The 27,301-nt window shown below is 44.5% G+C and overlaps 4 protein-coding genes across 5 annotated transcripts in view; 2 read left to right on the top strand and 2 right to left on the bottom strand.

The window, feature by feature from the left end:
* The window catches only part of NUDT5 (nudix hydrolase 5), a 28,998-nt gene extending 12,536 nt beyond the window's left edge, over positions 1 to 16,462 (top strand). Inside the window, exons 4-10 of one of the 2 annotated variants that reach the window (XM_050803285.1) lie at positions 4,499 to 4,548; positions 5,723 to 5,830; positions 9,945 to 10,040; positions 11,224 to 11,325; positions 13,169 to 13,177; positions 13,307 to 13,360; positions 16,225 to 16,462. In XM_050803285.1, the coding sequence (XP_050659242.1) occupies positions 4,499 to 4,548; positions 5,723 to 5,830; positions 9,945 to 10,040; positions 11,224 to 11,325; positions 13,169 to 13,177; positions 13,307 to 13,360; positions 16,225 to 16,334 (529 nt within the window). In that variant the 3' untranslated portion in view covers positions 16,335 to 16,462. Of the gene's footprint in view, positions 1 to 3,155; positions 3,251 to 4,498; positions 4,549 to 5,722; positions 5,831 to 9,944; positions 10,041 to 11,223; positions 13,147 to 13,168; positions 13,178 to 13,306; positions 13,361 to 16,224 lie in introns of those variants that run through there. The other variant, XM_050803283.1, reaches the window with a different exon arrangement.
* Positions 1 to 27,301, bottom strand: part of CDC123 (cell division cycle 123) — a 421,061-nt gene that overhangs the window by 66,895 nt on the left and 326,865 nt on the right. The window lies entirely within an intron of this gene.
* UPF2 (UPF2 regulator of nonsense mediated mRNA decay) overlaps positions 1 to 27,301 on the top strand; it is a 727,243-nt gene that overhangs the window by 451,565 nt on the left and 248,377 nt on the right. The window lies entirely within an intron of this gene.
* Positions 18,920 to 27,301, bottom strand: part of SEC61A2 (SEC61 translocon subunit alpha 2) — a 39,467-nt gene continuing 31,085 nt past the window's right edge. The window contains exons 8-12 of the mRNA XM_050803223.1: positions 27,112 to 27,272; positions 26,073 to 26,270; positions 23,370 to 23,561; positions 22,053 to 22,129; positions 18,920 to 20,026 (exon numbers count right to left, since the gene is read on the bottom strand). Of these exons, the coding sequence (XP_050659180.1) occupies positions 19,840 to 20,026; positions 22,053 to 22,129; positions 23,370 to 23,561; positions 26,073 to 26,270; positions 27,112 to 27,272 (815 nt within the window). The 3' untranslated portion in view covers positions 18,920 to 19,839. The remainder of the gene's footprint in view (positions 20,027 to 22,052; positions 22,130 to 23,369; positions 23,562 to 26,072; positions 26,271 to 27,111; positions 27,273 to 27,301) is intronic.

The following is a 27,301-nucleotide window of genomic DNA, read 5'->3' as shown; positions in this document are numbered from 1 at the left end:
TGAAAAGGAGCACAACAGAATGAGAACGAAATTTAGTAACCAGATCACATGATACAAGTCCATCAATATGAAAACTCCATTTGCAAAGTGATCCAGTAAGAGTACATGGTTTCCTTGTGATGAAACAGATCATCAAGATGCAAATACGTGGGCTTGCCAGTAAACAATTTTGATGATATCTGTCTACTAAACTAGCAAAGCCCTTGAGAAGGCCTTTTGTAGGAGAGCTGTGGGGAACATACTAAGAGATAGATAGCACTGTTGAATTAAAACCAGCAGTAAGAAAGCTAAGCACAGTATGATCCATCAACCATGAAAGACTGTAACTCTTCACTTAAAATGCCAAGTGAGTTTGATATGGAAAACTAAATGTATGAAATAAGTAGGGCCCAAACCCAATACAGAAATGTGGCAAGGCCCAAGTCTTAGGGAGCACCGTATGTTCAAATGTATTTTTATTTGTGAAACTATAGAGAGGTTGGAACCCAATGTATAGTGATACAGTTTGGTTCTCTTTTTCCTATCAAATTAAGTTTATAACACAAAACATAGCCCTCAACTCTAATGAGTCTAAACATGTATTTGAGGCCAGGCGCAGTGGCTCACGCCTGTAATCCCAGCACTTTGGGAGGCCAAGGTAGGTGGATCACTTGAGGTCAGGAGTTCGAGACCAGCCTGGCCAACATGGTGGTGAAACCCCCATCTCTACTAAAAATGCAAAAATTAGCCAGACGTGGTGGCACATACCTGTAATCCCAGCTACTCAGGCAAGACTGAGACGGGAGAATTGCTTGAGCCCAGGAGGTGGTGATTGCAGTGAGCCGAGATCGCACCACTGCACTCCAACCTGGGCGACAGAGTGAGACTCCATCTCAAAAAAAAAAAAAGATGTATTCGCACCAGCTTATCTCTTCGCCTGACTGGTCTTCTGCCCTTCCTGCATTTCCTAATCAGGGATGTACATCAGAATCACATGAGGACTTTTCTGAAAATAGGATGAAGTCTCACTTCCAGAATATCCATTTCAGTAGATTGGGAATAGGCTGTAAAATCCACCAAACTACCATATTTATAGCATGGTCATGTCCATTCTTGCATACATAGGTTTTTCTTCCTGGCCTCTGAAGAGGACTTACGTAAAGCACTAATATCTCATACCAGAATGTCACCCTTTGAAGAATGAATCTTTGTACTTTCTAGTATGCCACGATGTATAAGTTATAGGATGTGTTATCTCTGACCGGATATAAAAGCCTGTGTGTACAGGTTGAGCAGCCCTAATCTGAAAATCTGAAATTCAAAATTCTGCAAGATTCAAAACCTTTTCAGTGCCAACCTGATGCCCCAGGTGGAGAATTCCACACCTGACTGCATGTGACAGGCTCAGTCAAAACACAGGCATACAGCACGGGCATTCAGTGTCCCCCCGGGGGAAAGGGACCCTCCCCTTCAGCTCTGCTATATCCTTTTATTTTTATTTTTTATTTATTTTTTTCTGAGGCATAGTCTTGCTCTGTTGCCCAGGCTACAGTGCGGTGGTGTGGTCTCAGCTCACTGCAACCTCTGCCTCCCTGGTTCAAGCGATTCTCCTGTCTCAGCCACTCGAGTAGCTGGGACTAGAGGTGTGTGCCACCATACCTGGCTAATTTTTGTATTTTTAGTAGAGACAGGGTTGTTGGCCAGGATGGTCTCAAACTCCTGACCTCAGGTGATCCACCCACCTTGGCCTCCCAAAGTGCTAGGACTACAGGCATGAGCTACCGCCTCCAGCCATATCCTTTATTTTTTTAATTTATTTAATTTTTATTTTTTTTTTTAGTAGAGACAGAGTCTCACTGTGTTGTCCAGACTGGTCTCGAACCCCTGAACTCAAGCAGTCCTCTTACCTTGGCCTCCCAAAGTGCTGGGGTTTCAGGCATGAGCCACCACACCCGGCCCGATATATCCTTTGCACGCACACAGCAGCTTCCCTCCGCAGGCATGCCCACAGAGGGTCATGAAATGGCAGGTGTGCAGGCCGAACGCCCCAGCAGCGGTTTCCCCGCAGCACGCTCCACGGGGCTGAGACCTACGTGCATGACTCACTGTGGGGTCCTTTTGCTTATTTTCTGCTCTGTGGGGTAAAGGTACTGTTGAAAATGTCAAAAAGGCCTGCATAAGACCCAGAGGGTAAGGCAAATATTTCAAAATCTGAAAAACCAAACTCTGAAACACTTGCAGCCCCTCAATTTCAGGTGAGGAATTCTCAACCTGTCCAGCTGTCACTTGGTGTCTGTTGGGGTTAGTTCCAGGACCCCGCTGTAGATAACAAAATCCACAGATGCTCAAGTCCCTGGTATGAAATTGCATATATTCAATGTGTATTTGCCTATAACGTACGGACATCCTCCCATGCACTTCATCTCTAGAGAAATCACAGCACCTAATACATTGCAAATGCTGTGTAAACAGTTGTTGTACTCTATTGCTTAGGGAATAAACGCAAGAAAAAGCGTGGACATGTTCAATATAGATCCATTTTTTTCCGAAATATTTTCAATCTGTGGTTGATTGAATTCACGAATGTGGAACCCACGGATATAGAGGACCGAGTCTAAGAGAGAAAATAGCAGCTAGAGAATCCTGTGTTCCACCATCTCATTCATGAAAGGGGATGTGGGGTTGATTTTAGAAATATAAAAATATTCCAGTAGTGTGTGTCTTTATTGACATTGAAGACAGTGCCGAAGTCACCCCCTGTGACCGTCCCGCCTCTCGTGTTGGTGAACCAGAGGGAGGAAGGCCAGCAGGCTCTCCTGTAACAAAGGAGACTAGGAATAGGATGATCTCACTGGAAGCAGAATCCTAAAGCTAGAAGAGGTTTTGGAGGTAACCTACTCCTTCCTGCTTTTTACAAAGGAGAGAAGAGTCTCCAGGAGGCTGGCGCTCTGGGCCCAGCTGGTAGGCAGGCAGAGACTAAGAGCGGACTTCCAGCCAGGTGCGCATCTCACAGCACAGGCCCTCTACAGTTGGAGCTCTCACGGGGCAGTCTTGTTTCACGATTTCTTATCAATGCATTTCTGTTTTATCGCTCGTGATTTACGGCTCGTTACTGCTTATTTCCTTCACCTTAACCACGATAATGATGCTCCTCTTTTTGTTTCCCTTATTCCTAGTGTTTGGGATGGGACCTTCAGTGCTTTTCCCAGCACTGTCTTCTTCAGTCTTTAGGACTAACCTTAGGAGGCAGCAGAGAGAGCTATGCCAAAAGGTGTTTCATCTCTTGCAATCTGTATGATTTACTTACCAGCATTGCTTGTTGGTCAGCTCCTTGCTACTAACAGGAATGTTGGGCGGCTGTGAGTTGTCATAGAAGTCTGTTTGATTTTCCTGTGTTCATTTCGACATATTTGCCCTTCAGAATTTGGGTACGATGCTGAAAGACCTACAATTTCCAGACAGTCTTTTTGTTTTGTTTTTTAAAAAGCAGATTAAATATTTGAACAATTTTAATGGAAATATGACAAGGTCCCAATTTTAAGGACAGCCAGATAGAAAGCATGAGCAGGAGTGTTCTTCCGAGGAGGGTATCTTGGAACTCTTACTATTGAGATACAGGTGGTAACTCCTTTTTATCCCAAGCCCCAGAGCCACCCACATGTCTCACTTCTTTAAAAGAGATCCTAAAATTGTTTGCTTCTCCACTCCGGTCTCTTACCACTGCTTTTTCTACTGTGGGGAGGAGAGAGTGAAGGGGGAATGTTCCTTTTATGCCTCACCCCTTTAAGCTGCATCATTGATTCAGTAATGGGGCTTCCTGTGCAACTGGGCCCCATGTTCCAAGGCCAGAAGGTAGAATAGCACGGATGCTACCCAGAAACTGAGTTGGGTACCAGTCAGAAACCAATAGCTCACCAGGAACAAAGCCATACAAGAGAGCAGGACTGTACTGTTACTCAGCCCACTTTTTCTAGATAAGATCTCACACTTGCCTACATTTAATAATTCTTCCATTAATAAATGGGAAGGTTCTTCCTTCTTAAATTGTGTATTTTAGGTCACATATTTTAAAAAGTGAAATGATAGAAAAATCTCAATAGTTCACGTTGTCCACAGTAGCTTTTGTTCTTAGAGACAGGGTGAGCCTTTTCCTACAGCTTCATTTGCATTACCTGCTTATTAATCCACCACTGGCTGTGCTCCTTGCCCAGAGACATAGGGTCCAAACTAAAATGTTCTGAGAAAGCGGCAGCTCACGTGCTCAGCAGGCTTTCTGTTTCTGGGGCACCCAGAGGGTGAGGTGTAGGGTGGCAAGAGTTTTCGTTGTTAATTTTCAGAAGCTATAGGAAAGCAGAATTAGCTTTTTTAATGCAGACCTTTATTGCTGTGGTCTTCTTGACCAATATCATGAGTACATTTGCATGCATTGAATTTAAGACATTCTGGTTGTGCACAGAAAACCTAAGAAAATTCTCCTCTTTAGCACTAACGACTTTCTCTTTCTTCTCTGCCTGAACAGAACTTGGGAATCAGTGAAACGTACAACCAGGAAAGAGCAGACTGCGGATGGTAGGAGTGCAAACCTGTTCCAACCCTTTAGAAAGGAAGTCAGCACTTGTGACCCTAAGAGGGTTTTCAGCGGAACCAAGTTAACTCCTATTATGTTGTGTCTTTAAATCTCCTGTTAGTTTTTGCTGTACTATGTAATGTAACTAAATTAAGCTTTCTTTATAAGTAACTTCTGGCTTCTGCTATCTAAGCTCAGAACAGTGTTTTGAGGGGAAGTTGTCCTATGTTTATAACTAAATGTAAATCAATATAGTTTGAAGCCACACACTGCGTCTAGACGTGTTATGACTCTAGAAATCCTTGTGTCCCGTTCGAAGGATCTAGGTGAGAGCCTTTAGTTTGGAAAAGTTACTTGGCACACTTTTATGCTTAGGGACCACTTGCTTTACAGGTTGATGAGGACATGGAATTAATTGGGCAAAGCCTGTTCCATTCACCCTCCCCTCCAGGCATGAATGCCTTGACTGCAGAGAGCCCACAAACAATCCTGAGAATCACTCCAGTCGAGGGGAAGTTGGGCACTAGGCTTTTCTTATTTTTCCATTTGGTTTTGGTTTCCGTTTTTGCTGGAAGCCAACAGTCGCTGTGCTGCAGCTGCTGGCTTCACAGACAGGAAGCTATGTGGAGCCAGGGGACCCTCCTGGGTACTTTGTGTTTTCTGAAACCCAGTCGTTTTTATGTTTTAAGGAAGGCCAAATAATGTGAGAGAAAAGGTCTTTTACTCTAGAACTGGAAAGTCAGTCTTGCTAGCATGTATTGCACACAGTGGAGCTTACTTGATTTCTTGCTCAAAGTTGGCCCAGGAGCACAGGGACGGCTGTGGCCTCACCAGTGGTAGGGCTGCCACGTGCTGGGAAGTGGGTCTGTGGAAGGGTGGTATAGTTGGCAACCTTACATCCTTGAACCTGTAGGAAGTGTTTCGTTTTAGTTCTGATTTTAGTTTTAAGAAACTGACAATTCAACAGGCTTTTTGTTGAAAAAAGAAAGTGTAAACAACATAGAAGTGATTATTTTTAATTACATTTTTAAAATAGCTTCCAAGATTAACTGCCAGTATTGTAGATTAAAGCGGAGTTGCTTAAAGTCTGGGATTTTCATTAGCTTGCGCTGAACAAGGTGCTGGCATTGCTGACCTCTCATTAGGGATTTCCTTGGTTCCATTTCCTGGTGACAGGTGTCGCAGTCATCCCCGTGCTGCAGAGAACGCTTCACTATGAGTGTATCGTTCTGGTGAAACAGTTCCGGCCACCAATGGGGGGCTACTGCATAGAGTTCCCTGCAGGTGAGTCACTCAACATCTAATTGCTGCTTAGGGATGTTGGCCTGAACCAGGGTAAAGCCTGAGAATCGCAAAGCTCAGCTCTGCAGTTTTTAATCTGTCCTTGTGGTTTTAAGTAAAACTAAACCATTTCGTAGCGAGGCCCCCAGGACACCCCAACAACCCTCTGAACCCGTGAAGGTGACACAAGGCCACCTCCCACCATCCCACCCTCCTCTTGGCAATGCTGCCTCCAGCCTTTTTTTTTTTTTTTTTTTGTGAGACGGAGTCTCACTGTATCACCCAGGCTGGAGTGCGGTGGCGCGATCTCAACTCACTGCAACCTCCGCCTCCTGGGTTCAAGTGATTCTCCTGCCTCAGCCTCCCGAGTAGCTGGGACTACAGGCACATGCCACCACGCCCAGCTAATTTTTTTGTATTTTTAGTAGAGACAGGGTTTCACCGTGTTAGCCAGGATGGTGTCGATCTCCTGACCTCGTGATCCACCTGCCTTGACCTCGCAAAGTGCTGGGATTACAGGCGTGAGCCCCTGCGCCAGGTCATCTCCAGCCTTTTGAGTAATTGCCCTTCCCCTTTTCAGCTTATTTCATTGTTTGTCATTAGCCATCAGCCCCGACAGGAAATTTCCATTGATAAGTAGGCCAGGCTTTTTTTGTTGTTGTTGTTGTTTTTCTTTTTTTGAGATGGAGTCTCACTCTCTCACCCAGGCTGGAGTGCAGTGGTGTGATCTCGGCTCATTGCAACCTCCGCCTCCTGGGTTCAAGCGATTCTCCTGCCTCAGCCTCCTGAGTAGCTGGGATTACAGGCGTGCACCACCACACCTGGCTAATATTTGTATTTTTAGTAGAGACAGGGTTTCACTGTGTTGCCCAGGCTGGTCTCAAACACCTGACCTCAGGTGATCCACCCACCTTCGCCCCGCAAAGTGTTGGGATTACAGGCGTGAGCCACCGCGCCCAGCCTAGGCCAGGCTCGTAACTCCAAGAAATATGAATGCAGAAGACAGTTTGCTCTGTTGTGTGCAAAGAGGCCGAGGAGACTCTTCATTTTAGCTAGAATATTTTTTTCCATTGCACAGTAATTAAAACTCTGAAGAACTTATTGCCTAATATTATTGTAGGACTTTATTGGATTATTCCCATCTAAAGAGATTAAATCTCATCTATTTATTATTAGTGGTATATTGTTATTATTATTATTTTTTTTTCTTTTTTGAGATGGAGTCCTGCTCTGTTGTCCAGGCTGCAGTGCGGTGGCGCAATCTCAGCTCACTGCAGCCTCCACCTCCCGGGTTCAAGAGATTCTCTTGCCTCAGCTTCCTAGTAGCTGGGATTATAGGCATGAGCCACCACGCCCAGCTAATTTTTGTATATTTAGTAGAGATGGGCTCTCATCATGTTTGCCAGATTGGTCTCAAACTCCTGACCTCAGGTGATCTGCCCACCTCGGCCTCCCAAAGTGCTGGGATTACAGGCACTGTGCCCAGCCTCTGTTAGCTCCTATTCTTCCAAATGGACTGGCTATGACCTTATTATTAAAACAACAATAACAACAAAAGCATTATAAAGTAAATAAAATGAAGAGCCTTGGCCTCTCCAAGTGCTGGGATTACAGGCCTAAACTACCGCACCCAGCCAAGGTTTTATATTTTAAAAGGCCAGCCAGTGGTAACATATGGTTAACAACTATCATTTTTCTCATTTCCTCACCATGCTACTGAAGGCTATTTAATTTACCTTTTTTTTTTTTTTTTTTTTTGAGACAGAGTTTTGCTCTTGTTGCCCAGGCTGGAGTGCAATGGCATGATCTCGGCTCACCACAACCTCCACCTCCCGGGTTCAAGTGATTCTCCTGCCTCAGCCTCCTGAGTAGCTGGGGTTACAGGCTTGCGCCACCACGCCTAGCTAATTTTGTATTCTTAGTAGAGACGGGGTTTCTCCATGTTGGTCAGGCTGGTCTCAGCCTCCCAAAGTGCTGCGATTATAGGCCTGAGCCACCACGCCTGGCCAGGCTATTTAATTACTTTTAATATTAACATTAATAATTTATTCTCTGACTTTTTCTTTTTTCTTTGAGATGGGGTCTCTGTTGCTGAGGCTGGTGTGCTCTGGCACCATCACAGCCCATTGCAGCCTCAACCTCCCCAGGCTGAGGTGATCCTTCCACCTCATTTTTTCTGTTTTTTGTAAAGATGGGGTTTCGCCATGTTGCCCAGGCTGATCTCAAATTCCTTGGCTCAAGTGATCTGCCCACCTCAGCTTCCCAAAGTGCTAAGATTACAGGTGTGAGCCACCATGCCCGGGCTCTTTTTTTGAGACTATGTCTAGCTCTGTTGTCCAGGCTGGAGTGCAGTGGTACAGTCACAGCTCACTGCAGCCTTGACCTTCTGGGCTCAAGTGATCCTCCTGCCTCGGCTTCCTGGGTAGCTGGGTCTGCAGGCGTGCATCACCACATTCGACTAATTTTTAAATTTTGTGTAGAGATGGGCTTTTGCTTTGTCGCCCTGGCTGGCCCCAAACTCCTGGCCTCAAGTGATCCTCCTGCCTCAGCCTCCCAAAGTGTTGGGATTACAGGCGTGAGCCACTGCACCCAGCCTGAGTTTTTCTTTTCTTTTTTTTTTTTTTTTAATTTTTTTTTTTTTTGAGATAGAGTTTTGCTTTTGTTGCCCAAGCTGGACCTCCGCCTAACAGGGTCAAGCAATTCTCCTGCCTCAGCCTCCCGAGTAGCTGGATTACAGGTGTGCACCAGCACACCTGGCTATTTTTTTGTTTTTTAGTAGAGATGGGGTTTCACCACGTTGGCCAGGCTGGTCTCGAACCCCTGACTTCAGGTGATCCACCCACCTCGGCCTCCCAGTGTTGGGATTACAGGTGTGATCAGCCTCATTATATTTAATTCCTTTCAGGAAACAAGAGTCTGCATTGCTGCTCCCTTCCTCTTCCTTGGCCTCTCTGTTCACTCCTCACAGTGGCCATGGGAGTCCCCTAACGTCCACCAGTTTGCTCCTTTCTGGCCTTTCATTCCTGGGCCTCAGTGTTTTACTGGGAGGAAGACAAGACAGGTGATGCTGACAGCATCCTACCTGTAAGGAAGCAGAATATGAACCGGCTTCCTGTGCTACAGTCACACAGCAAGCTCCCAAGCCTAAGCCAGTTGGCCACCACCAAGTCACATCTCACAGATGCTTCCTGTGCTGTGCAGAGCAGCGTGGAGATGGTCAGGAAGGATCATGAAGGATCTGGGTCTGACTAGGATGACTGGGTGATGCCATCAGAATCTGATTCATCTGCTCAGAGCTATATTCTTTGCCTTTTTGTTTCTATAAAAATTCCAAGCTAGGCACGGTGGCTTAAGCCTGTAATCCCAGCACTTTGGGATGCTGAGGCAGGTGAATCACTTGAGGCCAGGAGTTCGAAAGCAGCCTGGCCAACATGGCGAGACTAAAAATGCAAAATTAGCCTCTACAAAAAGTACAAAAATTAGCCGGGCGTGGTGGTGTGTACCTGTGGTCCCAGCTACTCGGGAGGCTGAGGGAGGAGAATCGTTTGAACCCGGGAGGCAGAGGTTGCAGTGAGCCAAGATTGCACCACTGCACTCCGGCCTAGGCGACAGTGAGACTCTATCTTTAAAAAAAAAAAGAGTTCCAATCCTCAGGTTTCTCCGTAAGGCCGCTTTTCACAGTGCTCTGATTCTTCTAACGCAGTGCGGTAGCAGCTGTGTTAGAAGAATGAGGGGTTCAGCCAGGCGCAGTGGCTCACACTTATAATACCAGCACTTTGGGAGGCCGAGCCGGTGGATCATGATGTCAGGAGTTCAAGACCAGCCTGGCCAATACGGTGAGACGCCAATATGGTGAAACCTCGTCTCTACTAAAATTACAAAAAATTAGCCAGGCATGGTGGCAGGTGCCTGTAATCCCAGCTACTCCGGAGGCTGAGGCAGAGAACTGCTTAAACCTGGACAGGCGGAGGTTGCAGTGAGCCGAGATCGCACCACTGCACTCCAGCCTGGGCAACAGAGCGAGACACCATCTCAAAAAAAAAGAAGAAGAAGAAGAATGAGGGGTTCAAAGAACCGGATTTCCCGCTCCCATCATACCAATGATTTGAACTTACAGGTCTCATAGACGACGGTGAAACCCCAGAAGCAGCTGCTCTCCGGGAGCTTGAGGAGGAAACCGGCTACAAAGGGGACGTTGCCGAATGTTCTCCAGGTTGGTAGTACTTGAAAATTCACCAAGCGATAGATTCTTCAGTGTGGGAAGGGATGGATTATTTGGGAATTCTTTATGCTCAGAATTCACTGAAGAGAAATCATAGATTAGGACTGGTCACTGAGTGTAAGTGAATCTCCCCACTCAGGAGGAAACTGGAATCAGAAGGGCCTGAAGTTGGGGGAGAGTTAATGAAATTAAATTGCCTTTTGGCTGAGTGCAGTGGCTCACGCCTGTATTCCCAGCACTTTGGGAGGCCAAGGCAGGTGGATCACCTGAGGTCAGGAGTTCGAGACCAGCCTGGCCAACATGGTAAAGCCCACCCATCTCTACTAAAAATACAAAAAGGCCGGGCGCGGTGGCTCAAGCCTGTAATCCCAGCACTTTGGGAGGCCGAGATGGGCGGATCACGAGGTCAGGAGATCGAGAGACGATCCCGGCTAACACGGTGAAACCCCGTCTCTACTAAAAAATACAAAAAAATAGCCGGGCGAGGTGGCGGGCGCCTGTAGTCCCAGCTACTCGGGAGGCTGAGGCAGGAGAATGGCGTGAACCCGGGAGGCGGAGCTTGCAGTGAGCTGAGATCCGGCCACTGCACTCCAGCCTGGGTGACAAAGCAAGACTCCGTCTCAAAAAAAAAAAATTAAAAAATAAAAAAAATAAAAATACAAAAATAGCCAGGTGGCACACACCTGTGATCCCAGCTACTCGGGAGACTGAGGCAGGAGAATTACTTGAACCCAGAGGGCAGAGGTTGCAGTCAGCCGAGATCACGCCAGTGTACTCCATCCTGGGCAATAAGAGCAAAGTGAAACTCTGTTTCAAAAAACAAATAAATTGCCTTTTGGAATTTCCCACACCCTGAGTTTTATTGCTCACCCACCTCATCCATGTGCTACCCTCATCACTGGAAGATTTTTTGAGTTTGTTGTGGTGAAGGGTTTTACAACTTGTCAGTACCATCTAAGCCTGCAGACCTAGCAAGCTTGACTCGGGCGCTCTGGGGAGAGTGAGTGTGCCCAGATGCTTTGCAGCCTGCCCGTCTGCCTACCAAATGTGAGAACTAGTTTTCCTGCATCACCTCCACGTCAACGCTGAGCTGCGAGACGCATCTTCTTCCTAAGACCGTAGTGAAACAAATGCCACAGGGACTGACGCATCTGACTGTCCCTTCTCTCCACAGCGGTCTGTATGGACCCAGGCTTGTCAAACTGTACCACACACATCGTGACAGTCACCATTAACGGAGATGATGCCGAAAACGCCAGGCCGAAGCCAAAGCCAGGTACGTGCGCGTCAGCTGTGCTGAAGGTGGTGCGGTCGCATTACGTGTCTTGGAACTTGCTGCTAGTTTGATTTATTAAAAGAATGTAGTCTTTCATAGAAAGAATTGGTCTTTCAAACAGACTTCGTCAATATTCTTGTCTCTTCCTAATCATGTATTTTAGCATTTTTCTTTTGCCACTTCATTGATCTTTATGCTTTCTTTGTTAAAAAAAAAAAAAAATTGTTAAATGACATATTTCCCTGTTTTCTATATGAGGTGTATTCCCACTTAGTAAGATGAGCTGCAGGCTTAAATAGTAAACAGTGAGAAACTTAAATCACCCTGGTTTCCGTCTTCACGTGTATTGTAAAAATGGCGTCAGTTCCCCTGTAGCCCCAGCTGCTCTGGACGGTGAGGCAGGAGGATCACTTAAGCCCAGGAGTTGGAGGAGCTATGATGGCGCCACTCTGTGACAGAATAAGACCATGTGTCTCTTAAAAAAAAAAAAAAAAAAGGCCTAGGTAATTGTTAAGGGGCAGCAGCTTATTCACTACTTCTCTTCGCTCTCTAATATCCTTAGCAACTTTGGATTCCAAAGCTGTTAATGTCTCTGTCAGTTCCGTGTTGTCTCCCATCCTTTTAAAGGGGGTATTTATAGGTACACCACAGTAAATCAGTATCCGTGATATTCTTTAATTTCTTACCCTCTTCAGTTGTTCTTATTTATGTTTCAGTATCCCTGAACTAAAATGCAACTAAATTTAAGTCTTATTTTTTGCTGGGCACAGTGGCTCACGCCTGTAATCCCAACACTTTGGAAGGCTGAGGTGGGCAGATCACTTGAGGTCAGAAGCTCGAGATCAGCCTGGCCAACATGGCGAAACCCCATCTCTACCAAAAATACAAAAATTAGCTAGGCGTGGTGGTGCGCACCTGAAGTCCCAGCTACTCGGGAGGCTGAGGCACAAGAACCCCTTGAACCTAGGAGGCGGAGGTTGCAGTGAGTCAAGATCACGTCACTGCGCCACTGCACTCCAGCCCAGGCTACAGAGTGAGACCCTGTCTCCAATAAATAAATAAATAAATAAATCTTAATTTTTGAACTGCACATATACATATAACACACTGTGGGAAAGTTTGGCAGTTCCTCAGAATATTAGATACAGAATTATTATATGATCTGGCATTTCAGCTCCTAAGTCTACACCCAGAAGAACTGAAACAGGGACTCAGACACTTGTGTGCCTGTGTTCATGGCAGCCTCTGTGGAAACAGCCCAAGTGTCTGCCAGCAGATGGAGGCATGCACAAAATGTAATATACACACAAACACACACACGCTGAAACATGCGGTAACATGATGGGCAAATACTGTGATTCTACTTATCTGAGGTGCCCAGAATAGACAAACTGATAAGAGGAAGACAGTAGAGTAAGGGCTACTAGGGATGGGGAATTAGTGTTGAGTGGATCCCGAGTTTCTGTTGGGTGTCATGAAAAGCTCTGGAGATGGATACTGGTGGTGGTTGCGCACCATTCTGAATGTTATTCAATGCCACTGAATTGTACCTTTGTAGGGGTTAAAATGTTTTTATATGTTCTGTATATTTTACCACAATATGGAGATTCATATCTATAAAAAATATACATCTTATCGAATATGCTTTAAATGTTGCCACTTAACATTATGTGGAGAACAATAACTTCATACTGCTCGAGTCTGACAATGTATATAAATTAAGTTAGCAGAGACCCAGGTTTCTGTGAAATTCTTAAAGCCTTTTTGACGCCTCTTGCATAAAAGTCTTCCCATGTTACCACTCCAGGCCTTGCTGAAATGTTCTCCTTCTGTTTATTTCCAGGGGATGGAGGTATGTTCCACAACTCCTCGTGGCCGAGTGTGTACAGCTTCTTGTAGTGGTGATGGCTGCAGACATTTTGAGTTGTTTTGGTAGGCCCTTGACGTTAGCTTTGTTTTCACTTGCACTTTGTCTGTTTAGAATTTGTGGAAGTCATTTCTTTACCCAAGAATGACCTGCTGCAGAGACTCCATGGTAAGCATTCTCCAGACCGCAACCCAGCTTTCTCCAGTTTCCCCGTCCCCATCCCAGCAAATTGGGTACTAAATATAACTCCGTATCTTTCTCTTTTTGATACCACTAAAGTCAAATGCCTAGCAACTTGTAAAACTTGCAGGTGACCACTACTAATTTTCCCTTCTGGGTGGCACAGAGTTTGAAAGTAGGAGCAAAGCATTCTGGGTCAAGTGCAAACTTTTGGTAGGGGCTTTTTCTCCTACAGAGCGGCCCAAATGACATTCCTGCTGAGTAGCCAAAACGATTCTACACTTTAAACCTTCAATCCATAGCGATGCAAAGGTGTGGGTAGAGAAGCTGTTAGCTTTCCCTCGAGTATGCTAGTATGAGGGACAGTCCTTTGTGGAGGCTGTATGTTCGAGGAGAAATTGATGATACTCCAACAAATATTTGAGGTATTTCCTGTATACTTGGTGTGATACGCTTTTCACATAATAAACCAGACTAGCCGTGTGGCCCTTAGAAATCACTGATCATAGGCCGGGCACGGTGGCTCACGCCTGTAATCCCAGCACTTTGGGAGGCCGAGGCGGGCAGATCACAAGGTCAGGAGATCGAGACCACGGTGAAACCCCATCTCTACTAAAAATACAAAAAACTAGCCGGGCGCGGTGGCGGGCGCCTGGAGGCTGAGGCAGGAGAATGGCGTGAACCCGGGAGGCGGAGTTTGCAGGGAGCCGAGATTGTGGCACTGCACTCCAGCCTGAGACAGAGCGAGACTCCATCAAAAAAAAAAAAAGAAAAAAGAAATCACTGGTCATGGAGATGCATTGTATACTTCCTGGCCACCCATCTTTTAGGGACTTTGTAAACAGTAGGTAAGCTTACGGAGAGAAAACTCCTTTGATAAAACCACGAGAGGAGACACCGTATGGAGGCGCAGCATGGGCCTTTCAAGGAGCGCCTCCGTCCGGGCCGGCAAATCCCTGCCACTCATCCAGAAAGAAGCCAACACTTTTCATCACGGGAATATTTTACTGGGTATAAGTGTTTTAGGTAATTGACACCTGATTTTTCTACTGTTTTTAAGTGATTACTTCAAATGTGACTTGAAGCATTGTTTGGCCTGAAGCTTTAAGAGCAGTTTCTTAAGCTTTTCCCTGAGCATCAGCGGCTTACAGTCTCACTGAATAAGCAGGGCGCCTGGTTTTGAAATGTCTGTTATTTGTTTGAAAATCTGAGTGTGTCTTTCAAAGGCTGCTGTGATTTATTTGGATAAAATCAGATTTCAGATCCCTCGACAGCTTCCACTCCGGCTTCACCTTTCCAAAAACTAGATCTAAGGTAGAGGCCACCTTGACAGCTGAAAGCCACAGTTAGAACAATCATACTGAATGGATACAATAATTTGTCTTGCATGTATTTAGAGAAAGGCGTGACAATCAGTACGAGGCAACGCAGCTCAGAGTCACAGGCCCGACTCGGTTTGAGGCTCCGCAGACCATAATTAGCTGTCACGTCAAACAGGTTCCGAAGCCTCTCTCGGCTTTTTTCATAACACAGGAACAATGACAGCCCCTCCCTTTGAGGAGGTGTGTGGAAAGTAGGGTGACGTAGGCAAGTGTGAAATGCCATGCGGGGTTATCTTTTAATAGAAGAGTATCCTTTTTTAAAAATGTCTTCCTTCTCCCTTCCACCTTCTTAACTTCCCTTTTGGTCTTAGAAGAGGGAGAAAAAACAGAGTAAGTGAGGTAAGTGAGGGGAGGTGGAGAGAGGGCGACTGTGGCTATAAAGGAGGAGGGATAAAAGAACCGAATTGCCTAGCTTTAGTAGAATCAAAACATGGTAATAAAACCATTTATTCAATAAGCAACATTTGAGAAATCGGAAGGAAGGTATTACACTTTAAGATCAGTTTGCTGGCTGGGTGTGGTGGCTCACACCTGTAATCCCAGCATTTTGGGAGGCTGAGGTAGGCTGATCACTTGAGGTCAGGAGCTCCAGACCAGCATGGCCAACATGGTGAAACCCCATCTCTACTAAAAATACAAAAATTAGCCAGGCGTGGTAGTGCATGCTGGTATTCCCAGCTACTCAGGAGGCTGAGGCAGGAGAATCGCTTGAACCCGGGAGGCGCAGGTTGCAGTGAGCCAAGATCGTGGCACTGCACTGCAGCCTGGCGACAAAGCAAGACTCCATCTCAAAAATATAAAAAATAAATAATAATTTTTAAAAAGATCAGTTTGCCACAAAGAGTAGCATCTGCCAGTTACTAAGCACCTGCTATGCCCAGGAGAGTAGGACATGCTCCCTGCCTGCAAAGGTCCCCAAGCTTGTTCCCAAACAAGCGGCTAGGAAAACAAAAGGCTGATTTTACATCTGGTAACCTCCATCTGAGTGAAACAGAAATTTTAATGAAAGCCTGTGGTAATAAGGTCCTGAGACCTCATTCTTGGTAGTGTATCTCCAGTCCTAACATGCACACAGTTTAACTTGCCAGGGGAAAATATGTATCCCCTAGCAGCAGAAAAGATGGAATCCCTAAGATCCTACATAATCATCACCATCTAGCTTCAGAATAACAAAGCCCTACCCCAGCTGTAAATGAGGTATAGTGACTGGCTCTATACACTTCCAACTTTACTGTTTTAACACATAAAATCATTATCCCTGATGTTCTTGTCTCATGCTAGGAATGTAATCTTGCCTTTATAGTCTTTATTCTTTAAGATCCTTATAGGCAAAAAAAAAAAAAAAAAAAGTATCACCAGCATTTAGCATAGGAACTGGCATATAGTACTTGCTCCACAAATACTGATTGAATAAGATATTTTGTCCTTCCTTAATGGCATGGTCTAAGTTGTTTTCTTTGCTTTCCACAGCGCTGGTAGCTGAAGAACATCTTACAGTGGACGCCAGGGTCTATTCCTACGCTCTAGCGCTGAAACATGCCAATGCGAAGCCATTTGAAGTGCCCTTCTTGAAATTTTAAGGCCAAATATGACACTGGCCATTTTTGTAAGCAAGACCGCCAGGCCTTCTCCACTAAGACTTTGTGTTCAACTTAGTTCCGTGTAGATTTGCCATTAGCTTTTTCCTAAAATAAAAGCACAGAACAGATGTGGTGGTGGTATGGAACTGCAAATTACAGGTAGGTTGTGACCCTCATTTCAATAACCAGCTAAAATTAACAAAAAAGAAGATAAATGCAAGTACGTTTACTCCAGTTTTTTTAAAGCTCAACAGCAGTTAACTGCAGCTCAATTACTTTTCTAGTCTAGTCTGGTAGACAGGGATATTTGTACAGGAAAACAGACCTGAGTTCCCAATTAGGTCAACTATTTCCACTCTCAACCCCCACTGTAAAATTCTGTAGCTGGGCATGCAAATAACCATGTACTCCGTTGGTGTTTAAAACAGCGTTAAAATGAAAAAAAGGCTCTTTGGCCTCTTCTAATTGAATTTTTACTATGCAAAATTCATCTAGGGTAGTTGAATCCAACTAGGGTAGGATTCAGTAGAATCCACAACTAGTTTAAGTCCACCTATTTACTGAAGCTGAACCAGCTAATTTTAAGTAAGGAAAATGGTTGATTCCATTCACTACACCGAGGCTAGGAGACTAATGAAAATTCAGGGCCATCCCTCAAGCATGTGCACATACTTGAGGATCTCTTTTCCTATCCTTACCTCAAAGAGTACTTGAAGTTTCTGAAAACAAATCCATAAGACTGATATGGTTTGGGGCAGTAATATCTTGATGTTAAACCATGAATAGAACTAGCAAGATCAGCCAGTATGTGAAACCCAATACAGAGTACTTCAGAGCAAGAAGTACAGATTGATGTGGTTCCCATTTCATTACAGCCTGAAACCCTGTCATCCAGCAGTTCTACCAGTGTTCCTGGGCCATTTTCTTAGCCTCTTTAGTGAGTTTAGCTCTTTTTGTATTGACTTTTAGGGCCTCCAGCAGCTCCACGATTTTCCAGGACTTTCCAGTCTGGCCCCCACAGAAGTCTCAGGACGATTCCCATCCAGCCCTAAGTCATGTTTCTAGCCTGGCTCCAGCGGGTAAGCCAGGCCCTACGAACCAGATGAAAGGGCTCTCCAGATAAAATCAGGGTGCTAATGCCAGAAGGCTACAGTATATCCATTTGTCCACAGGCTCACTGTCTGAGCCCAGGATATTTTTCTCTGTGAAACTGTCTTTACACTGGACTTCCTAAAGATAAAACAATTATGGAAATACAGAACTTTATAGATGAAGCTGTCTAGCCCTATACTTGTGAAAATTAAGATCCAACTACTTCCTATAATGGTAGCCTTCCCTTATGCCTCTAACCCTTTTTTAAATCCCGATTTCAATCACAGGCATTGTGATTCTTCACAGCTCTAACTCTTCTTAGCTCTCAAAGCCACAGGCTATCATTGAAATTGAGAGAGAAGCGCAGCCCAGTCTTTCCACATAGCCCAGTTCCTCCCCAGCCACTCCCCATGGGAATGACCTCTGCAGCTGACCCTTATCCTCTCCTTCTTCCTCAGAGTGCCACTTAGAAGTGAGAGCCAAATCCTAGGATGTATCCCTAAATGCCATTTCTATTTTTTATAAACATGAAAAGGTTGTGCTTTGGAAATTAAGTCTGTTTGAGAACTGGCAGTCTGGCTAGCACTGTTTTAAAATGTTTCTTTGCCCTGCATTTAAAAACTGAAGGTTTCCTATTATTAAAAGCCATATTTCCACCTTCTTTAGGGAAAAAAAAATCGGACATCATAACACTGGGTCGATGTTTTTTTATGGTAACAGTGGTCTGAGGCCCTCGGCAGATGCTCTCCGAGCCATTGTTAACATCCTGCCTGCCTTCATCTGCCTTGCCCCTGTGATTATTTGGCTTTGTAAGCATAAGCTACGTAAGACATACTACACTTAAGAAACTAAACTGGCCGGGCGCGGTGGCTCAAGCCTGTAATCCCAGCACTTTGGGAGGCCGAGACGGGCGGATCACGAGGTCAGGAGATCGAGACCATCCTGGCTAACACGGTGAAACCCCGTCTCTACTAAAAAATACAAAAAACTAGCCGGGTGAGGTGGCGGGCGCCTGTAGTCCCAGCTACTCGGGAGGCTGAGGCAGGAGAATAGCGTAAACCCGGGAGGCGGAGCTTGCAGTGAGCTGAGATCCGGCCACTGCACTCCAGTCTGGGCGACAGAGCGAGACTCCATCTCAAAAAAAAAAAAAAAAAAAAAAAAAAAAGAAACTAAACAGCAGTGAAAACCCATACTTCTGAAAAGGATGTCTTTTAAAAATTAAGTTTGATCTTTTGGGAAATAAAGCACATAGTTTTCAAAATGATTTACCAAGAACTATGCTTTTAAATGGAGACTGGGATATGGTTTTGAGATCACTGTTTTCCTGTTTCCTCCCCAATGTTAGTCACATATATGATTACCCGTAAGTTGGTCACCGTCCGACAATAATTTAGGATTAAAGTTTGAAGTGTAATTACATTTGACTTTTATAGGCATCTCAGGGTGGACTTCTTATAAATACACTGAACTTATACAAATGATCTTAGAAAATGTTTAATATCAGATTTCTTTATTTTTTTTCCAACACAACTGAGTCAGTTTTCTTAAATAAAATTTATTGTCTACTGTTTACACTCATGTTGCTGCTGTGAGTACAACAACAGACACAAATTCCTAGCATGAATTACTCATTGTTCACCCCCACTAACTACAGACATTGCTTGAGAATTAGATCTTTGCTTTAGGGATTTAAACAGAAAAGAATCAGGGCCTAGAATCTTGAAAGAGTATTCTCAAGTGACTGGTTGGAGTTAGAAGGCATAGCCAATACAGGCAAACAGCACGATGATGCTGTCACTAGGAAGGGAGGAGGAGGTGGAGGAGCCTTAAAAGCAGTTGTTTCTAGTGACAGAAATAACTGGACACTTGATTTTGCCCATGTGGGCTAAGTGGCTGCTTTGAGAAGGGACAAATAAAAATGAGGTGGGGTGGGGAGTAGGGATACCATGAGTTAAAAAAGTATAAAAAGTAATTATCTAAAATATAGATTAGATATAAATGTTCCAGAACTCATTAAATAAGCTCAAAAATACTGGAAAGTGGCAATTTGAACTACATTTATTTTTAAACAAGTGGGGGCAATATTAAGTGTTTTGAATGTTATGTGCAAAACGAATCCATGTCACCATCTCACTGTCATGATTTAACACAGCAAGGTAGATACATTGGTTTCCAGCATTACAGGCAACACTAGATGTACTTTTTTTAAATGAGTAATGTAAACTTGAGTTTTAAGGCAGCGGGTACTAATGCTGCACACACACTTAGCTCGGTGCCCATGTCAGAGACGGGTCAGCCAGCACTTGAAACAAGAAACTGAGGGGAGAAAAGGGGAATCACCAGTGTCATCTGACAAAAGCGATCCGTCCAGATGTTCTCCCTTTCACACGCACAGAATGAAGTCTCTGAACATTCAGAAAAACAAAGCACCCATGCCACCAACTTCGGCCTGTTCTTTCACAAAGATTTCAAAATACTGATAAATAATAGTGACTGCCAGCAGGATTCCAGTGCCGGACCCAATGGCCCCCAGGAAGTCGGCCAGCACCGACAGGGCACCGATGCACAAACCGCCAAACGCAGCCGCGGTGGGGATGTACCTAGGAGACAAAACCCCGAGTTAGGCAGCAGCAGAGACGAAAACAGGTCGAGGCGCAGCAGCCATAGCTGGGTCTAAAGCCTCCCTGAACTCCAGGGGGAACGGACTGCTGTATGGAGGGCTGTGCAGGACACGGCGTGGGAACGGGAGCTCTGATCCAGGCAAAGACTCTGACCTTAATTTCCAGAAACCGGTCAACAGCCAAGAAAGACAATATATGATCTTACAGGAGATGAGATTCCTGGACAGATTTAAATATTAAGATGTTTAAGATTTTTAAATGAGTAACCTTTCGTTCCCTCTTGTGGAATGAAGAGTAAGTATCAACAAATTTATGTCATAAGATTCTGCAAATCCACTTAAGTAATTCAACCTCGGCTGCACAGTAGAATCACCTGGAAAACTTAAAAATGGAATTTAAAATACTGAAAAAAGATTAAAGGCGGTGAGAGGTGAAACAAGAACAGCAGGATGATGACAACTGGAGCTGGAGATCCATCATACTATTCTGCAGTCTGTGTTCTAAATAAATAAAAAGTTTAAGGAAAAATACTGGTGCCTTTTCAACAAGTGGTGCTGGGACAACTGGATGCCCCCATACAAAAGAAGGAATCTGGATCCCACCAGGCATGGCGGCTCACGCCTGTAATCCTAGCACTTTGGGAGGCCAAGGCAGGCAGATGATTAGGTCAGGAGTTCAAGACCGGCCTGGCCAACATGAGGAAACCCTGTCTCTACTAAAAATACAAAAAGTAGCCGAGCGTGGTGGCGCATGCCTATAATCCCTGCTACTCGGGAGGCTGAGACAGGAGAATCGCTCGAACCCAGGAGGCTGAGGTTGCAGTGAGCCAAGATGGTGCCACTGCACTCCAGCCTGGGCAACAAAGCGAGACCCCATCTCAGGAAAAAAAAAAAAGCTGGCTGGCCATGGTGGCGCACACCTGTGGTCCCAAGCTACCCTGGAGGCTGAGGTGGGGAGGATCGCTTGAGCCCAAGAGGGGGAGGCTGCGGTGAGCCGTGATTGTGCCCCACTTCACATCCACTGGGATGGCTGAAATTAAAAAGCCAGAGCTGGTGCTGGCGAGGACAGGCAGCAGGGGAACCTCACACACCACTGGTGGGAATGTGGACGGGAGCAGCCACCCTGAAGACAGCTGAGCGGCTCCTCAAAATGTTCAACACAGAGTCAGTTACCATGTGACCCAACAATTCCACTCCTTGAGAAATGAAAACATCCACACAAAATCTGTACAAGTATGTTCACAACAGCATTATTCATAAAAAGTGGAAACAACCCACATTTCTATCAACTGATAAAGCGTGGTAAAGCCCTACAATCGAATCTTATTCATGAAAAGAATTCAGCACGTGGACTGTGAAAACATGATGCCAAGTGAAAGCAGCCACTTACAAAATAACATACATCGTATGATTCCATTTACATGAAATGTGCAGAAGAGGCACGTCTGTAGAGCCGAAGTTAAAAGTGACTGCCTGGGGCTGGTGGTTGGGCGGGTGGGCCAGTAGGTACAGGGTTTCCTTCTGGGTGGTGACAATGTGTTTAAAATCAAACTTAGGAATGTACAAGTCTGAATATACTAAAAAACACTGGACAACATACTTCGGGTGAGTGAATTACATGGTATCTGAATTTTATCTCAATAAAGCTATTACCAAAAAAATGAAACCCTGATGTCTGGAACTCACCCCAGACCAAATAAGCCACAATTCCTGGGAAATCCTTTTTAAAAGTTCTCCGGTGATTTTATGTGCAGCCAGCCAACGCTGGACACAGCACCAATCTGCAAGATTTTATCACTGGGATGAGCAGAGCAGTCACCACAATTTCAATTAATAATTCAGTTGTCGGTTTTGACATGGAAAACAAGTTCTGTGTGAAATTTTGATTCATTTGTCTGAATGGAAGGGCTTTAAATATGAACTTGAACAAAGAAAAACATTTAGCCATCACTGAAAGACTGAAACACAAACACAGGCCTACAAAGGCGTCCATCTAGCGGCCTTACCTATTAAGCTCATGAACCATAGAGGTATCCCGGTGGCCCCTCATTACCATCTGCTGTTCTTTCAGCTGTTTAGCTACCTGCCGAGAGAAAAGCTACTTTGAAAATCCAACTCCAACGTTTCACTGCTTACATCTACCACGTTCTATGTGAAGTGCTTCCCACACACTAACAAGTAACATACAATAACCTGAAAGTTACACTGTCATATCATTCACATGAAGCCTGAGGAAACCAAAGTTTCAGTGCCACTCCATTCCATGTTAGCCATATGAAACCAGTGCTTCTCAACCCTTCTTCAATTACCAAACAAGATTTTGTTTTGCAGGAGGGTTGCAAACCACTGTAACAGCTAAGAATTTTTTACTTTTGGGAACCAACATTTAGCCCATTGGGGTGACACTGACTCATTAAAAATGTATAAATTAAAGTTTAAGTTATAAAGGAGTGTATCAACTACTATTTTGACAATTAAATATGAATTTTTCAAAAACAAAGTTTTTACTTTTTTTTTTGAGACAGAGTCTCGCTGTCTCCCAGGCTGGAGTGCAGTGGCGTGATCTCGGCTCACTGCAAGCTCTGCCTCCCGGGTTCACGCCATTCTCCTGCCTCAGCCTCCCAAGTAGCTGGGACTACAGGCGCCCACCACCGTGCCCAGCTAATTTTTTGTATTTTTAGTAGAGATGGGGTTTCACCATGTTAGCCAGGATGGTCTCAATCTCCTGAACTCGTGATCCACCCATCTCGGCCTCCCAAAGTGCTGGGATTACAGACGTGAGCCACCGCGCCCGGCCTATTTTACTTTTTAAAAAATTTTTTATTTATCTATTTATTTATTTATTTTTGAGACGGAGTCTAGCTCTGTCGCCAGGCTGGAGTTCAGTGGCACAATCTCGGCTCACTGCAACTTCCGACTCCCAGGTTCAAGCGATTCTCCTGCCTCAGCCTCCTGAGTGGCGTGAGCCACTGCACCCGGCCTTTTTTATTTTTTTGAGACAGGATCTCGCTCTGTCACCCAGGCTGGAGTGCAGTGGTGCCATCTTGGCTCACCGCAACCTCCACCTCCTGGACTCAAGTGTTAATGCTCCGTCTGAACCTCCTAAGTAGCTGGGACCACAGGCACGCACCACCATGCCCGGCTAATTTTTTTTTTTTTGTATTTTTTAGTCATGACGGGGTCTTGCCATGTTGTCCAGGCTGGTCTCAAAACTCCTAAGCTCAAGCGATCCAGCTGCCTCAGCCTCACAAAGTGCTACGATTACAGACGTGAGCCACCACGCATCGCCAAGAGTTTTATTTTAAAATAAACCAAACACTTACATCTTTGGCTGAGGAGCCAGACACTTCAATCCATGTCTTAGAGAAAAATGCGCATGATCCCAACATGAAGATGATATAAACAACGACATGGACGGGATCCTCAAAGATGGCGCCCATGGACTCGGGAGGAGAAAGATAGTAACACAGGCCTCCAACTGGGTAAGAACGTGCGGGTCCTCCCCCACTGACATCCTACAGAACAGGGGTACAAAGAACAAGTGGTCAACCTAATTAGGAATACATTTGTATGACACGTCAAACTTCTCAGAAATGACAGTGTTTTAAGTTCAAGGCATGTACAGCTAGTCATTCTATGTAGCTTCAGAATGTCCTTTTGTGTCTAATACCTTCACTCCTTCAAAGTTACACAATGAGCACCTGTTACATGCAAGACACTGAAAATATATTATGAATCATTTTTAAAAATTGTAATATATTACAAAATCTTCCATTACTGAAAACAAGAATATGATTACATTTACAATCGACCTCTGATTATACTGAAAATCTGAAAATTTCTGAGCTATGAGTATCCAGTCAGAATATTCAGAGCCCTATGAGTGATCCTTCCATATGAAAACAGTAATGCAATCAACTAAAATATTGACATAAAACTTTAACTTGCTGCCTAAACTTTATGTGGCTTGTATGTTATTATAAGGAGTAATCTTTCAATAAGTATAATAACTGGATTTTTATCTACACACTTAAAAAGTCTTATAGAAATAGGAACAGTATTATTTGCTCATATTAAATAAAGTTTTGGGGTATACAGATGGGGGTGAGAAACCAATTTTTAGTTGCAATGATTACAGTACCTGGTTCTTGAATTTATGACTGTGAAATGCTTTCTTTACTGTGCCCCTGGAATCACTAATCCCAGATCAAAAGCACTATCTCCCAATAATTCTCTCATTAAGAAGAAGCTTACTCAAGGTCATAACACAATTTGCACAGGACCAACTACTCAAAGCACTAACACTAGGAAATTCTCATCAGAGTAATAACTACTCCTGGACTATTCTGAGGAGGACAGAAACAGCATTCTTCTTACTCCTGTCTCTAACTTTCGTGTCCTCGTTATAACATTAGCCACATTTGTGTTAAATGAATGGAAAAGAAGTATTATGAATAAAGGGAATCCTATTCCCTTCAACTGATACATAAGAGTTACTGTCTTACTCTCTTTAAAAAAAAAAAAAGGGATTTCTTTAAATGGCATTCAGTCAAAGCAGAAAGGTACAATGAAAAAGCAGAGGTATAATGAAAAAGATAGTACATGAAGACAAATGCACAGAATAAACACCATATTGCAAGAATAACTGTACAAGAAAATACTATTATTTGGTGGGGTGCAAATTCTAGAATTACATACTGTGGCAAAGAATAAAGGACATTAGTCTTTTAAAATTCTATTATTTTTGAGACACGGTCTCACTCTGTCACCCAGGCTGGCATGCAGTGGTATGATCATAGCTCACTGTAGCTTCGAACTCCTGGGCTCAAGCGATCGTCCCACCTCAGCCTCCTGAGAAGATAGGACTACAGGCACGTAACACTGTACCCAGCTAGTTTTTAAATTCTTTTGTAGAGATGGGGTCTCGCTATGTTGCCCAGACAGGTCTCCAACTCCTGGCCTTTAAGCTATCCTCTCTACTTGGTCTCCCAAAGTGCTGGGATTACAGATGAGAGCCAACACTCCGGGCTAAAATCTGTAATTTTAAGAGGGAAAATGCCCCTTTGTTAGGTGACAGAATTTAAACCTATGAAAATTCAGTCCCACAGTAACTCACGCTTCAATAACAAAGTGGCTAGACTGTTTTAGAAAAAATTATGACAAGGGGGATGTATATGAGAATGTACAGGATTATATTACTAGCAGCAGCGCTGTCTCTACCATCTAGTTAACAGCATGCCTGTCTCTAGCCCAGCTCATCACAAGCTGGTTTACTGCCGTTCAGACCTTGAAAAATGGAGGAGGCCTGGAGGCAGGGTGGGAGATAGGAAAGGATAGGATGAGTCCGGCATCTCATATGTTAGCAGCACAAATAGCAGTTTTTATTTTTAGTTTTGGGAGACAGAGTCTCGTTCTGTCACCCAGGCTGGACTGCAGCAGCATGATCTCGGCTCACTGCAACCTCCATCTCCCGGGTTCAAGCAATTCTCCTGTCTTGGCCTCCTGAATGGTTGGGACTACAGGCATCTGCCACCATGCCTGGCTAATTTTTGTATTTTTAGTAGAGATGGGTTTTCACCATGTTGGCCAGGCTGGTCTCGAACTCCTGACCTCAGGTGATCCACCCGCCTCAGCCTCCTGAAGTGCTGGGATTATGGGAGTGAGCCACCACGCCCAGACAGCAAAGAGCATTTTTGAGAAAACATTACTATAGACAATACTGGAATAAGATGACAAAACAGGAAATTACTTTTATGAAATCAACCACAATTTTAGCTTAAAAGGTCATTCAAATGAGATGTGAAAGTGCTTCCTGGACAGCAAAATAATAAAAAGCACTTGGGCAATCTTAACTTCTGCAACACTTACCAGTTCTTCCAGATACGTACTAAACTCTGCTATATAGGTAAGTGAATCTGAAAATATTATAGCAAATGCTCCAATGTTGACCTCATTCCGTTAAAAATACAACCATGAAATGCAAATTATAATCAACTGTAAATAATATAAATAAACATAATACTCACGGCCCACTGTCCTAGTAAATTTACTAAAAAGTTGCCACTAAATCGAACAGACAGCATCTGGGAAATAACATACAGGTTTGACACCAAGGCCGACTGGAGGATGATGGGGATGTTGGAGGTGTAGAAGAGTTTGATGGGGTAGCTGCTGTACTGTCCTCGGTAGCGGGCCGATTTAATGGGCAAGTCAACGCGAAATCCCTAAAAAAGAAAACCAAGAGTAAGTGGGGGAACTAGACACATTAAGAAAAGAACAGAGACCAGAGAGGGAAAACAAAGAACAGTGGGGAGGATGAAAAGACAATGCCGGCTGGGTGCGGTGGCTCACGCCTGTAATCCCAGCACTTTGGGAGGCCGAGGCAGGTGGATCCTGAGGTCAGGAGATCAAGACCATCCTGGGCAATGTGGTGAAATCCCGTCTCTACTAAATTACAAAAAATTAGCCAGGCATGGTGGCGGGCACCTGTAGTCCCAGCTATTCAGGAAGCGGAGGTAGGGGAATCGCTTGAATCCGGGAGGCGGAGGTTGCAGTGAGACGAGATTACGCCACTACATTCCAGCCTGGTGACAGAGCAAGACTCCATCTCAAAAAAAATAAAAAATAAAAAATAAAAAAATAGCCAGGTGTGGTGGCACGTGCCTGTAATCTCAGCTACTCAGGAAGCTGAGGCAGGAGAAGCACTCGAACCCAGGTGCTGGAGGTTGGAGTGAGCTAAGATCGCGCCACTGCACTCCAGCCTGGGCAACAAGAGCAAAACTCTCAGGGAAAAAAAAAGCAAAGACAATGCTAACAAAGACGTTCTGCCTTTTAAAGTGTCGAGAGTCTGCTTCCTGCTGATGGGCCAAAACGAAAACCAAGAAAGTACAGAGACTCCAATATTTCACACCCTAAAATCAGAGTCTGGAGACTCGAATTGCAAAACTGTATTTCCCCTGATCTTAAACTCTGACTTGTCAAACACGAGCATGTCAGATGGCATTGTCTTCCAGAGCACAGTGAAAGTCTACATCCCACTTACTTTGGTGAAAAGATTATACTTACTTGGAAATATATAACAACAGCAAACACAAAAACTGTAGCAATGAGGTTCATGAGATTGGGTAAGTTCTGCCGGTAAAAAGCCTCCCGTAAAGCTCGGACTTTGTCCGTCCTGGTGGCCAACAAATGGAACAGAGCTATGACTGCGCCCTCGAACTCAGTACCTGTAAAATCAAGACAGACACGACCTGTG

The sequence above is a fragment of the Macaca thibetana genome, chromosome 9, assembly GCF_024542745.1.
Source record: "Macaca thibetana thibetana isolate TM-01 chromosome 9, ASM2454274v1, whole genome shotgun sequence".
Classification (NCBI taxonomy): domain Eukaryota; kingdom Metazoa; phylum Chordata; class Mammalia; order Primates; family Cercopithecidae; genus Macaca; species Macaca thibetana.
The sequence above is the reverse complement of the archived record's forward strand: the minus strand, read 5'-3'. Positions and strand labels throughout refer to the sequence as shown.